Source organism: Nesoenas mayeri, assembly GCF_963082525.1.
Source record: "Nesoenas mayeri genome assembly, chromosome: 3".
Classification (NCBI taxonomy): domain Eukaryota; kingdom Metazoa; phylum Chordata; class Aves; order Columbiformes; family Columbidae; genus Nesoenas; species Nesoenas mayeri.
Genome location: NC_137544.1, coordinates 830,499 through 845,169, shown reverse-complemented (window position 1 = coordinate 845,169; position 14,671 = coordinate 830,499). Strand labels below are relative to the sequence as shown.

At 69.4% G+C, this 14,671-nt stretch overlaps 1 protein-coding gene across 1 annotated transcript; it reads right to left on the bottom strand.

Moving 5' to 3' along the window:
• Positions 1 to 15: 15 nt before the first annotated feature.
• On the bottom strand, positions 16 to 10,146 carry DPYSL5 (dihydropyrimidinase like 5; the record flags this gene model as incomplete). Its single annotated transcript, XM_080341927.1, has 12 exons — positions 16 to 101; positions 1,112 to 1,280; positions 2,654 to 2,861; positions 2,946 to 3,088; positions 3,927 to 4,068; positions 4,660 to 4,816; positions 5,849 to 5,924; positions 6,065 to 6,109; positions 7,041 to 7,109; positions 7,198 to 7,377; positions 8,190 to 8,348; positions 9,886 to 10,146. The coding sequence occupies 12 exons, from the start codon at positions 10,144 to 10,146 to the stop codon at positions 16 to 18; spliced, it is 1,695 nt and encodes a 564-aa protein (XP_080198053.1).
• Between the last annotated feature and the right edge of the window lie 4,525 nt (positions 10,147 to 14,671).

Here is a 14,671-nt window from a genome sequence, read left to right as displayed (position 1 = left end):
GACAGGTCCCCAGCTCTACCAAATGCCACTCGACCGGCCTCCGGGGGGAGCGAGAATCCGGGCCGAAGCTCGCTTTGGAACGTGGTCATCGATCTGAGAACCTGCCGGACAGACGGACGGACAGGAGTCAGGGCCACTGGTGCTGGGGCAAGAGCCCGACGGGCACCCCCGTACCCCCAGCCCTGCCACCAGCACCACAGGAACAGCAGGTCCTCCATGTCCCCCTGGCACCCCCAGCCCTGCCACCGGCACCACAGGGACAGCAGATCCTCCATGTCCTCCAGCACCCCCAGCCCTGCTGCCAGCACTGTGGGGACAGTGCTGTGTCCCCCTGGCACCCCCAGCCCTGCCACCAGGCACCACAGGTCAGTGGGTGCTCCGTGTCACAGACTCGCAGAATGTCCTGAGCTGGAAGGCACTCACAGCACCATCGAGTCCAACTGCTGTCCCTGCACAGGACACCCCATAGTTCACACCCTGTGTCCTCATGTTCCCCCGCAGCCCCGGCTGTGCCGCACACAGCGGTGAGCACCGGAGCGCCGGCGCCTCAGGCAGCACTGGCCACGCTGGCACCGACGCTTGTGACCCCCCAGGCCCCAGCGTCCTATCCAGGGGGTCACAGCAGCCCCAGCCCGTGGCTGCCAGCCCGGCACAGCCAGCACCAAACAGCAGCGTGCCGCAGCCGGGGGAGCAGGACGCGGCTCGGTCCTGCCCGGCGCAAGGCAGCGCCGTGGCGGCTGCGGGATGGGATGGCACACGCCAGCTGGAGCCGCTGAGATGCGTCCAGCCCTCCAGTCCCGCTGCTGGGGACAAACGGCCGAACACGACGCGCACCGGCTCGGTCCCGACCCGGCCCCCCCGCAGGCGCAGCCACGCGACGGACGGTGCACGCAGGGACGGGCGAGGGCTGGAGGGGCCGCGGGTCTGGGGAGGGGGTTGTGCCCTACGCTGCTGCGGGAGCACCGGGGCGGTGCAGCCTCCTGTCCGGGAGAAGGGGGGGGCACCCCAGGGTGGCACCTCAGGGTGGCAAGCGCCCGGCTGATGCCAGAGAGCCACCGGGTGTGGGGCTGCCGGTGAGCCCCGGGGGCGCTGCCGGGACCCCGGCTCTTACCGGACAGGCTGAAGCTGGACTCGTGGAGGTCCCTCATGCCCCCGTGTCGCGTGGCGGGGCGGGTGGGCGTATCGGCCAGGGGCGTCCCCGTCTCTTTTTTCCCGGCATGCACAACCACGGCCACGTCCCCCAGGTATGGGGTGCGATCCACACCCCGCAGCTTCAAACTCTGCCGGGAGGGAAAGAAAAAGCAGAGAGAGCATCAGCGGGGGGGGGGGCATGGGGGGAAGCACGGGGGTGCCCCACGGTGTGAGTGGGGTTAGGGGCGCAACTGCCTTACAGCGGGGTGCAATCAGCCGGGTGCGGGGGAAGGAAGGGGCGGGGGATGCTGTGGCTGGGGAGGGGGCTGCAACTGGGGACAAGAGGCAAGGAGCAGGATGCTGGAGGTGGCAGCACAGGGCAGTGCCAGGGCAGGGACTGGGGGAGGCGGGTGACCCGGCGGCGCAGCCCCACAATCCCCACGGCGATGCCAAACCGGCCCCATCATAGCGAGGCAGCAGCAAGTGCCCGGCGCCACCCATGCAGGCAGGCGATGTCCCATGCAGGACCCTGCCCCACGCAGGACCCTGCCCCACGCAGGACCCTGCCCCGCGCCCCCCGGCGCTGTCCCTCGCCACACGTGGCTCCAGCCCGGCACTGGACATCAGCTCCCGGCTCCCCAGGACTTTGCCGAGACCCCCCAGCCGTCCCCTTCCCTCACCACATCAGCACCGCATCGAGTGCCCCCGCACGTCTCCCACATCCAGGCAGAGACTGGCAAAAGGTGGGGGGCACGGGGGGTCCCCGGTGCTGGGGTCTGCCAGAGCTCCCGGCTGTGACGCCGGGACAGCCCCGAGGACCCGCGAGGATGGAGGGGGACGGCGGGGTGGTGGCCGCACCCCCTGCCCGCAGTGGGTCAGAGATGGGGCGCAGGGCCAGCGCTGTGTGGCGGGTCACCAGGAGGGACAGGGAGAGGAGAGGGGCTTCCGCAGCGCCAGCGAGCGCAGGCAAGACCTGACCCCATCGCATGGGACGCGTGCCCCGGGACAGCCCAGCCACGGGTGCCTGAGCCCCGGTGAGCGTGGGCCACTGAGGGACCACCTCGGGGGGCTGCAGAGGGGACACCCCGACCCAGCAAAGGGCAGAGGGCCCAGGACAGCGGGGCTCAGGGAGCCCTGACGCTCAGCACACACCTCGCGCATGTGTCAGGACAACTGCCAGCCCCGGCAACACGTGGGGCGACTGTCCCCAGAGCCTCTGCACCGCCAGCACGCAGGCAAGGGCAGCAGCTGAGGGGGCTCCTCCACCACACCCCCTCCCACAGGGACCCCACAGCCCGCGGCGCGGATGTCCCCACTCGCCCCGGCCAGGCACTGCCACTGCTGACCCCCTGTCCCCAGAACAAGGCACGCTGCGCTCCCGCCACGCCACGCGCCGGGGGACACCGACCGCGGCACAGCGTGGTTCCAGGCTGGCGCGGCACAGCGTGGTACAGATCCATCCGCCTAGCACCGGCAGCACCGACCCACGCCACCAGGACCAGCACGGCCGCCACCCTCCTACCTTCTCCCGCTGCACCAGCTTCTTGTAGACGGAGTCTGGGAAGGAGCGGAGGGGGCAGAACTTGCCGGTGCCCTCGGCGCACATGAAGACGCCGTTCTCATAGACCACTCGCCCGCGGCTGATGGTGACCAGGGGCACCCCGTGGCACCGCATGTTCTCGTACAGGTTGATGTCCCCCCCCTGCACCTGGGTGCTGGCTGAGATGGTCCTGGGTGGGGGGACGGGGCGGTGAGAGGGCGTCCGGTGGCACGGGGAGGCCCCTCCCTGGCACCCCCCTGCCGGCTGCACCTACTTGGTGGCCTCGGGGTCCCAGACCACGACGTCGGCGTCGGCCCCGGGGATGATCCGGCCCTTGCGGGGGTACAGGTTGTGGATCTTGGCGGCGTTGGAGCTGGTCACGGCCACGAAGCGGTTCTCATCCATCTTGCCTCCAACCTGTGCCGGAGTGGGGGGCGAGGATGTGCCAGGCCCCACTGTGCCCCAGCGCTGCCCACCTGTCTGTGCCCCATCTCTCATACCCACCCCAAAACCCCACAACGCCTTGGGGCTGCTGCTGGTGCCTTACCTAAGAAATATACCCCAAAGATGGAAATGTGCCTGAACTTAAGGGTCACTATGATAAGGTGAACATAGAGGTACACTAACCCTCTCATTTCCTTCACCTTAGAAAAGCAGGATTCGAACCTGCACATAAGAGATCAAAACTCCTCATACTTCCTCTATATTACTTTCTAGCAGGGTCAGCTAACAAAGCTATCGGGCCCACACCCCGAAAATGATGGTTTAACTCCTTCCCCTACTAATGAACCCACACGCAATATTAATTTCAACCCTAAGCCTATTCCTAGGAACAATCATTACCATTTCAAGCAACCATTGAATTATAGCTTGAACTGGACTAGAAATCAACACCCTTGCAATCATCCCCTTCATCTCAAAACCCCATCACCCACGAGCTATCGAAGCCACAATCAAATATTTTCTAGTACAAGCAACAGCATCAGCCCTGCTCCTATTTTCAAGCATATCCAATGTGTCCCTTGCTGGGACGCACTGGATTACACTGGGGAGCACCTCACCCTCCACGCCAGAGGGCAAACCCTCCATGGGATGTCCTGTGGAAAACGTCCCTCGCCCCAAAGCTAGGGCCAGCTCAGCCCCACCGGACCCACCGCTGAGCCCCTGAGAGCCAGGGGGCAGCTCCATCACAGCCCCATCGCACCCCCAGCCCAGCGCAGCCGGGGAGCCTGGGGCAGGGGACGGGGCCGCGTACCACGCCTCGCTCCCAGATGATGTTCATGCGGTCCTGCACGCCGCTCACGCCGTGGGGGATCTTGGTGAAGTCCTCCTTGCCCATGGCCTTCTGCTTGGTGCTGAAGGGCCGGTGGTCGGAGGCCACGATGTTCAGCGTGTCGCTGCGGGAGGACGGGACGATGCTGCTGACGGCACGGCCGGGGCCGCTCGGCCACAGCCGGCGGGGAGCGCGGTGCTCGGGGAGCTCAGCGCCCAGGGACTGTGTTCCCAGGGAATGGGGTACCCATGCAGTGGGGGGAACAGGGAACAGGGTGCCCAAGGAATGGGGCGTCCATGCAGTGGCACACCCGGGGAGCTCAGCACCCAGCAGCCTGGGTGCTCAGTGAGTGCTTGGGAGATGCAGCACCCACAAAGCCAGACCATGAGGGAGAACAGTGTCCTGGAAGCACCCGGCACCCCAAATGCAAGGTGCCAGGGACACGGGGTGCTCAGGGGCGAGCCTGAGGAGCGCAGTGCTGCGAGGATGGGGTGTCTGCAGGACACAGCAGCGGGGAGCGGGGCGCCTGGGGGGCGGGGTGCCTGGGGGGCGGGGTGCTGAGGTGATGGGGCAGGCGGACTGCATGGCACCCGGGAGCAGGATGGCCAGACATGCCGAACACCAGGGGTGCCCAATGAGCCCCGTGCCCTGGGACACAGCACGGGTGGCAGCGGGGGAGGGGTGCGGGGCAGCACGGCCCCCCGCGGCGCCTCACTTGGCCAGCAGGCTCATGAGGTAGGCGGAGGTGTTGGTGTCCAGGCGCAGCGGCGGCACGGTGACGTAGGCGGCGGCGTGGAACCAGTCCTGGTGGTAGTAGTGCAGCCCGGTGAGCGTGGCGTGCGCCGTGGTCGTCTCCGCGTACACCACCTTCCCTGCCGGGGCAGAGGAACACGCGTGGGGCTGGGGGCAGCGGGGTAGGCGTGCACGGGCAAGCGCGCAAGGGCTGCGTGTGAGCTCTGCCCCTGGCGGTGTCTGTGCAGGCAGTGTGCCCGTGTCTGGGCCTGACGCCGTGTCCACGCGTGTGCTCCCACCTGTGTTACGTGTCTGTGCAAGCGGAGCCGCGTGTGCACCTGTGTCCGAGGGCACACCGGCACACCCACACACCTGCTCCGTGCTCGCGTGGCTGTTCCTGCCTGCGTCCCTGTCCATGCAAGAGCCCACGTGTCCACAGCCCCGTGTCATGCACCTCTGCACCTCTGCATGTGACACGTCCCTGCATGTGCCCTTGTCCCTGCCCCTGCAAGCCTGTGACCTCCACACACAGAGTGTCAGGGTTGAAGGGCCCTGGAAAGCTCATCCAGTGCAATCCCCCCATGGAGCAGGAACACCCAGATGAGGTTACACAGGAAGGTGTCCAGGCGGGTTGGAATGTCTGCACAGAAGGAGACTCCACAACCCCCTGGGCAGCCTGGGCCAGGCTCTGACACCCTCACCCCAACAAGTTGCTTCTCCTCTTTCAGTGGAACCTCCTGTGTTCCAGTTTGCACCCATTGCCCCTTGTCCTGTCCCTGGTTGTCACCAGCAGAGCCTGGCTCCATCCTCCTGACACTGCCCCTTTCCATAATGATCCCCAGCAATGAGTCCCCCCTCAGTGTCCTCTTGTCCAGCTCCAGAGCCCCAGCTCCCTCAGCCTTTCCCAGCGCCCACATTCACCCAGTGTGTCCCGTGGCTGTGTCCGTGTCCACACAGGTGCCATGTGCCCACACGTGTCCTTGTCGGTGTGTGCCTGTGTCTCTGACCCCACACGGGCTCACGCCTGCGCACTCCTCCATGGGTGCATCTGCCCATGTCCCTGCATGTCCACGCATGTCCCTGCATCCCACAGATCCATGTCTAGCCCGGGGGGGGTCACATCCTGTCCTTGGATGGGGCCGCTCTCAGGGGTGACCATCTGAATCCCCTACCTTGCATCTTGGCAGCGGCGATGACGTCCCCTGCGGACATGCTGGAGACGTTCACCAGGTAGACGGGGCAGTGGGTCTGTGGAGAGGGGGGTCAGTGACACCACCCCTGTGGCGCCCCGGTTCCATGGGGGGTCCCCGCGCCCCCAGTGGGGGCGCGGGGACCCCCCATGGAACCGGGGCGCCCATCTCAAGATGCAGCAACTGGGGACCACTCACCCTGTTGGCGATGGTGATGACGCGGTGCGTGGCCTCAGCCTCCAGCTGCGGAGAGAAGGGCAGTGAGACGTGTGGCACGGCACCGCGGCTCGGGCACGGTGTGGGGTCAGGCCCGGTGGCACCAATGGGTGTGGGGACGGGCGCACGGACAGGGGTGTTGGTGCACAGACCAGTGTGTCGGTGGTGCAGGGATGGGTGTGCAAATGGTTGTGCGGATCACAGTATCACAGTATGTTTGGGATTGGAAGGGACCTCGAAAGGTCATCCAGTCCAATGCCCCTGCTGGAGCAGGAACGCCCAGGTGAGGTCGCACAGGACAATGGTACAGGATGGTACAGGATGGTACGTAGATGGGTGCACAGATGACACAGATGGGTGCACGGATGGGTGTAGGGATGGCACGGATGGGTGCACGGATGGGTGCACGGATGGGTGCACGGATGGGTGCACGGATGGCACAGAGGGGTGCACGGATGGCACAGAGGGGTGCACGGATGGGTGTAGGGATAGCACAGACAGGTGCAGGGATGGGTGCACAGAGGGGTGCACGGATGGCACAGAGGGGTGCACAGATGGGTGCACGGATGGGTGCAGGGATGGCACAAACAGGTGCAGGGATGGGTGCACGGATGGCACAGAGGGGTGCACAGATGGGTGCACGGATGGCACAAACGGGTGCAGGGATGGGTGCACGGATAGCACAGATGGTTGCAGGGATGGGTGCACGGATGGCACAGATGGGTGCACGGATGGGTGCACAGATGGGTGCACAGATGGCACAGACAGGTGCACGGATGGCACAGAGGGGTGCACGGATGGCACAGAGGGGTGCACGGATGGGGGCACAGATGGGGGCACAGATGGGGGCATGGGTGAGCGCACGGGTGGTGCCAGCCAAGAGGATGCCCTGCAGCATCCCAGCCACATCCTGGGCCACTGTCTGTATGGTGACTCGGGGACACCCACAGTCACCTACCTCTTCAGGCCGGCTGATCTCGATGCCCTCCGGCCCCGTGATGCCCAGGTCCAGCGCCTCCTTCGCTCCCTGGGGAACGGGGGGTGTCAGGATGGGGACAACACAGGGGGTCTCCCCATTGCCCTGCCCGCGGGCACCCCCTGTCCCCAGCGCTCACCTCGGCCACCAGCTCGCCGTTCTCGGCATGGACACGGGCGATGGCCCCGATGTCGCGGCAGGCCCTGAAGACCTGGTAGAGCTCGCTGTCCCGCAGCATGTACAGGTCCTTGTAGGTCATGAACATCTGAAAGGAGTTCACCCCCTTCTCCCGCACCAGCGTCTCCATCTCCGCCTTCACCTGCACCAGGACAGGGGGGTCAGCATGGTGGGGGGACACGGTGGTTTTGGGGTGCGCAGGCAGCCACGGGACGTGCTCCCCGCCCCACCGGGCAGGCGTGGGGTGAGGTGCCCCCTGCCATGGGGCAGGGACCAACACTTCAGCCTTGGGGGTGTGAGATGCAGGATTTGCGCACATGCCCCGGGGTGACCCAGGGAGGGACAGATGCTGGCAAGGGGGGTGGGAGGATTTTGCTCGCCATGCCGTGCCATGATCTGGTGCTGGGCTGCACCCCGGGGCACCTGCTTCATCCCCTGCTCTGCCTGGGGGGCTCTGCCGGGCCAGGGGGTGCTCAGGGCCGGGGTCTCCTGCAGCACAGCTGGGAGCTGTGCAGCTCGAGTGGGGCCAGATCCTGCTGTGGCAATCGCAGGGGCTGAGCGTGCTGTGGGACGGGCTCTGGGCCCCGAGCAGGGGTCAGTGCCCATGGCCACAGGGGCTGTGCTGGAGCACTGTGTCCCCCACACTGGGACCAGCATGCCTGGGCACCCTGGAGCAGCAGCACCTTCTCCAGCCCAGCGAGGGGCTCAGCCCTGCCGGGACCCCCCGCCCGCTGAGCCGGGATCAGGGCAGCTCAAAAGGCAGCCGGGGAGCTCAGCCCATCCCAACAAGCAGCTAATGGGATCAGCGGGACGGGAATTATCCCCGGCCGCAGCAGCTGCTCCTGGGCATTCGCAGTGCTGGGGTTGGAGCTGCGCTGTGCCAGAGCCGCGCTGTGCCAGAGCTGCACCGTGCCAGAGCCGCACCGTGCCAGAGCCGCGCCGTGCCAGACTCACCTTGGGCGCCCACCAAGTGATGCCCATGTGCAGGGCGTAGTCGCAGCAGACCTTGGGGTCGGCCAGGCTGCGGCACTTCTCGTAGGCGTCCAGCAGCGAGGTCTCCTTGTCGGGCAGGACGTGGCCGATGATCATCGTCGTCCCTCCCACCAGAGCTGCCTGCGGGTGATGGGGACAGTGGCATTGGGGACAGCGGGATTTGCCCGGCTGGGAATGGCCCCATGTCCTGCGGTGCTGCCTGTGCCATGGGATGGCAGCAAACCTGCCACCCGGGGCACGGCATCGCTCACGGGCAGGTGGGGCCCCGGGCTGGGCCCTGTGGCAGGCAGGGATCCCCCCATGTCGCCCTGGGGTACACCCGCCCCTGCAGCGCCCGGCCCTGCCCGCGGCTGCCTGGCTGCAGCAGCACATCTGGGCACACATCTGGAGAGCCCTATCCTGCCCCCCGCACCAACCCCTGGGTTTGGGGTGCCAAGGGGACACCCTGCCTGGGCACCACACATCCCCCAGCTGCACCCCCAGTGTGGGGCCCCATCCGGGATGGGGATGCCCAGCCCAAGCAGCACAGGGGCCGCAGGGAGAGCCCCCCCCCGCTGTGGCACGCGTGGGCAGCAGGGCAGGCGCCAGCGCAGCCGGCGGTGTCCCCGGCTCACCCGGCCCGGCTAATCCCCAAAGCTCCTTTACCAATTGGTCCTTGCAGGCTGGTGCAGGCTGATGGTGCCGGCGTGGTGCTGCCACACAGCCCGGTGCAACAGGGATGGGGTGCAGGCATGGCACGGGGCACCCGCAGTCACTGCACCGTCCCCCTGCCTTGCGGCACATCGCCGGGCCGCTCGCTGTGCCGTGGCACAGGGCTGCCCCGGCCCCTGAGCCCTTTGCCGCAGCAGCCGCGGCAGGGCCGAGCCCCTGCTCGTGGGCTCCCCGGAGCCAGGCACGGCCAGCACCAGCACAATGGCTGCTCTGTGCAGCAGGATGGAGACAGCCGGCCCCAGCGCTGCCCGCGACAAGCTTGCACTGGCCCCTCAACACGCCCGGGCAGCGGGACCCGGTGCACGGCACCGCCGGCTCGCGGCAGGACCCTGCGGCACAGGGAGAGCCTCGAGCCGGGCTGGCACCGCGGAGCATCCCACGGCAGTCTCGCTGCCGGCGGTGCCCTGGCTGGAGCTGGACGGCAGGGTCTGCGGGCACCCAGGGGTCCCCAGGCACCCAGGAGTCCCTGCATGGGACAGCACCTTTGCTGCGGGTGGGGGGCCGCACCCACCCCCCTGCTCACCCCCCCGAGCCGGCAGTGAGCGCGGCTGGGTGGGAAGCTGGGCTCCTGGCAGCCGGGGGCTCATTGCCGCAAAGTGGCATCTGTCCCTCACTGCATCAGCTCACAGCGGGCACAGCCAGCGGCACACAGGGGGCTGGGGGGCTCTGTGCCGGCACAGGGTGTCGCGGCGCACAGCGAGGGGACCTGATGGATGGGGACATGGGGACGGCAATGCCAGGCTGCCGTGGAGCCGGTGCAGCCTGCCCACATCGAGCGGCTGCAGCCACCAAGTGCTCCTGCCTGGCCGGCGTCCCCCTCGGCTGCGGATGCTCCACGCGGCACGTGCCGGCACCCCGGGGGCCGGGAGCTGGGAGCAAACCCACCCGCCAGGGCTGGGGGCGCAGGCGGAGCCGGGAGTGCCGAGGGGGCCGTGCCGGGCGGTACCTTGGTGCCGTGGTAGAAGTCATCCACGCAGGTGGCGTTCATGAAGGTCTGGTGGAAGTGGGTGCTGGTGTCGATGCCGCCGGGGATGACGAGCTTGCCGGTGGCGTCGATGACCTTGGCCCCGCCGGGGATCATGAGCTCGCGGCCCACTTGCTGGATGATGCCGTTCTCGATGTAGACGTCGGCCTCCAGCGTGCAGTCATCGTTCACCACCTTCCCCCCCTTGATGAGGATCCGCATGGTGGCCGCGTTGGCCAGCATGGTGCTGCGAGGGCAGGTGTCAGTGCCGGCGCGGCCGCAGGCAGCCCCCGACCCACACAGCCCCCTAGGGCCGCGGGGGCTTCACCCCCATTGCCCACCCTGGGGGCGGCACAGCGCCACCGCCACGTCTCAGCCTGGGGACGTGGTGTGGGCAGCACCGCAGCTACGCACCCGCCATGCCCGTCCCCGCCCTGCGCCGTGTCAACACTGGATTATCCCGGGAAATCCGCGGGGGGGCTGCCCTGCCGAGCCCCTGCTCTGGTGACACGAGCTGCGCCCCGCACAGCACTGCCCGCCCGCAGCCCCGGCACCCGCGGCCCCAGCACCCACGGCCCCGGCACCCACGGCCCCGGCACCCACGGCTGGCCATGGAGTGGGGCTGCCGGCCCCCCAGCCCAGCCCCACATGCTGCCCCCCCTCGCCGTGGGCAGGGACACGGGGCGAGGGAGGGGGCCGAGCCCCGGCTGCTGGTGCCGCATGTGCCAAGGGGGCACTGCGCGGGCTTCTCCCTGGGGTGCGAGCACTCCTATTCGGGACAGACCGCCGGCCTCTGCCCCACGGCCCCACGCAGTGCCAGCTCTGCCGGAGCCCCCCACGCTGCACCTGTGCCGCCTTCGCCCCCGGCAGCGAGGGGCGTCCTCAGACACGATCTATAATTCATTTGATAGATGAAGGTCAAACGCGATCGACCCGTCTGAGCACGGGCGGCACGTGCCGGCGCCCCGGGAGCGTGTCCCCCGGCGCGGGGGCTGGGACCCGCCGGGACCTGCCGCGGCTCGTCTGGGTGCTGGGGCCAGGGCACCGCTCCAAAGGGACCGTCCCCAGCACATGCCAGCGATTCTCAGCCACCCAGCAAAACGCCAGCTCGGCAGCAAATGGCTTCCCCGGACCTGGCGGGAGCCGCGGCAGCTGAGCTGGGCCTGGCCAGCAGCTGAGCATCCCCGGCACCGCAGCCACGAGCAGCTGCCCGGGCCGGTGAGCGGCCGTGCCCACCGCGGGGCCACCACCGCGCCCGGGGGCACCGGAGCGCCTCCCAGCTCCTGTCCCGGGGCTCCGCGCTGGCAGTGCCGGTCCTGCCGTGGTGCCAGCCTGCGCCTTGTCCCCTGCTCTCCCCCCGGCACAGGAGCATGGCAAGCACCTGCCAGGGGTCCCGCCGGCAGCCCCCGCCGTGGGACACGCTGCTGGGGAAGGCGGCCCCCGCCCTGCCAGGGATGCTAGCGGCATGCACGGCTGCACCGGCTGCCGAAGGACGGCCAAGGAAAAGAGATCCCAGAGGGGTCACGGTGGGATGGCAGCGACCTTCCTGCCGGCAGCAGCTCCTCATGCGGCGTGCCAGGCTGCCGCGGCGTGCTGGGCACCGGCACTTCTGCTCTGCCCATCCCTACCCCCGAGGAAGCCGCTGTCCCACGCACGGGCTGCGCTGGGGCGCCTGGCCCCACGGCTGTGCTGCCGGGACACGGGGAGCAGCCCCCAGACCTGCCGAGCCCCCACGTCCCAGCAGCCGGGATGGGGCGAGGAGTTGGGACAGAGACCGGCCGTGGCGGGTGAGGGACCACAGGAGATGTGGTGGTGCCCACTGCCCCCACAGCCCCGGCACCCAGGCAGGGCTGTGCCGGGCAGGATGGTGCTTGCGCAGCGCAGGAAAGGGGGTGCGGCAGGGAGGTGCTGTGTGACACCCCGAGATGAAAGCGGGTTGCCGTGACGGACGGATCTGGAGCACGGCAGCGCACGGGGAGGCAGCCCGTGCCGGCTGCCAGCGGTGCCGCATCACCCCCCCGCCATGTGGCGTGGGCAGGGCCCCCCGGCACAGCCACATCCCAGGCCGGCCTGGCCTACTCCCCACAGCAGCTTGGGGAGGGGGTGACCGTCCCCCCGAGCCACTGTGCCCCCACCGTGCCCGGTGCTGCACAGCTGGGGATGGGACTTGACCCACCGTGGGGTCCCACTCAGCCCGGCCCCCCGGGGCTGTGCAGGCAGGACCGCAGTGCCGGACACGGCCCGGCGGGCAGCTGGATCCCAGCGCTCGGCACAGGCGGGCAAGTGGGCTCAGCGGCCCCACAGCCCCGGCCCCACGGGTCTGGTGTGGAGAGGGAGGCGGTCACGGGCGGCAGAGCGTGGCGGGCAGGCAAGGCGCGGGCTGAGGGGACCGAGCATCGCTCAGGGACACAGGTGAGGGCGAGCCCAGCGTGGGCTGGACACAATGCACAGACAAGGGCTGGCAGCTCCACACGCTGCCCGCGGCCTTGGCCACCACGGAGCCGCCCACGCCGCTGCCACCACGCTGCCACCACACTGCCACCGCCCTGCCGCACTGTACCCTCCTGTCCCCTCCTCGGGGCCCCAGCCACCCCCACCATTGTGCCCCCAGGAGTGGGCATCGCTGCGCCCGCCTCCTGCCCTGGCAGCCACCACTCCATCCATCGTGCTGGTCCCCGTGCCCAGCTCACGCTGCCACCATGGACCGCCCGGCCCGCCAGTCCCTCCCAGTGCCCCCCAGCTCACATCAAGCACCCCCAGGGCTCTGCCCCTCTGTTCCCCAGCCTGCGCTGCAGCGCCAGCACGGCACAGCCGCTCCTGGAAACACCCGGGCTCTTGCCCGTGCCCTGGCGAGCCGCTGCGGCGCGGTGGCACAGCCGGCACCAGTGGCTGCTTGCTGAGATGAAGGCAGGAGCTTTCTGCAAGACAACAGGTTCCCCAGGTGGGGCAGAAACACAGTGTCAGCACTGGGGGGGCCATGAGTATCCTTGGGGACCCCCCACCTGATCCCACCACCACAGCCAGCACCCCTGTTCCGCAAGCCCCCAGCCCGGCCATCCTTGGGCGCTACTGGTAGCCTGGGAGGTGAGGGGCTGCAGCGGCGCTTCCCGGCATACAAAGCAGCGCGGCCATCTCGGGGGGCTTGCGGCCCCCCCAGCGCCCACCGGCTGCTCGCTGGCCCTGAGCCGCAGGGGCTGGTGGGGCGGGAGCACAGGGACAGCTGTGACCCCGGCAGGACAAAGGGACCCCTGCCTTGGGGGGCTGCCGGGGGGCACCTGTTGGGGCTGGGGCAGCCGCCGGGCCCAGCCTTTGTGCCGGGACGGTGGGGCTGCGGCACGGCCGCACACAGAGCTGCATTGTGCGGCGAGGCGAGGCCAAGGGCTGCTCCCGCGCCCAGCCTGCCGCAGCCCCTCTGCCGCCCCCCGCTTTTGTCTGCGCCGGTGAGAACCCGGCACCTCCCTGACCTGCACCCCCCCACCATCACCCCTGCGCCATGGCAGAGACCCTCCTTTGTCAGCTGCTGGGCTCCGTCACCGTCCCCTCCTGGGCAGGACCAGCCCTACCGGTGACACCAAACCACAACCACCGCCTGTCCCCAGCCGGCAGTGGCAGCTGGGTGGGCATCACCTCCCACCTGGGCATCACCTGGAGATGTCTCCTGGGGCCCACGACCACCATGTCCCCCCAGCCCTGCCCTTCCCCGGCTCCACTGCAGACACAGCTAGGCCAGGAGCCACTGACCCGCTCCGGTGCTGCATGAGGGGCCTGGGCTGCCCAGCCCTGCTGCCAGGGTCCCACTCACTGTCCCCCAAGCCGGGATGACCACCGGTGCTGGAGTGACCGAGCCACCACCCTCAGAGGACAAGGGACACCCGGGCTGCCCCACGGCGATGGAGGGACCATGATCCACGGCTGAAGGCCAGGGATGCTCTGGCAGAGCTGGACGCCCATGCTGAGCCCAGAATGCTGTGGGTGTGTGAACAGCCGGTCCTCGTCCCCGCGGGCACCTTGGCACAGCACGCTCCACGGCACGCCGCACACCACGGCACAGCCACACCCGAGCGAGCGCGGGACACGGTGCCGCAGCACGGGGTGCCGGCTGCCCGGTGGGACCCCCCGCCTAGTCGCAGGGTCCTCCTTGCGCCCCAGGCGCTGACCCCAGGATGGGCAGCGGGCGCAGCACAGCCAGCACTGCGGCACCGAACCCGGGGCCCTGCCAGCCCTCGCGGGGGGGCCCGGCCGGGGCTGCGGGGGGTCCCCGGGCAGAGACCGGAGCTGTTGGGGGGCTCCCCGGGCTGCCCGCCGCGGCGCGGGGTGCTGGGCAGGGCGCAGCCCCGGGCAAGGTGCGGGGGCGGCGTGGCGAGGGGCGGCCCGGGGTAGGGGTGCGGCGGGGCCACGGTGCCCGGCTCGGGGGGGCGCGGCTGGGTCCAGGCCCCGCCAGCCCCGGGGCGGCCCTGCAGACAAAGCCCCGGTGCCGCCCAGCACAAAGGATGCTCCGAGCCGGGGCGGGGCCGCCCGGGAGCCCCCGCGGAATAATGAGCCGGGCCCGCCGGGACCCCCGCCCGCCCCCGCCCCCCCCGCGCACCGGCCGCCCCGGGGTGGCCGCTCCTCCGCGCACCTGCTGCTCCGCGCCCGGTCGCGACACGGCGCCGCCGGGGGAACCGGGCCCGCTCGCGCGGGGTGGACCCGTCGCCACACCCCGCCGAAAGAGCCCCTCGCGCTGCCGCGACACAACCGCCCTGTCGCGACAGGTGACTGGCCGTACGTG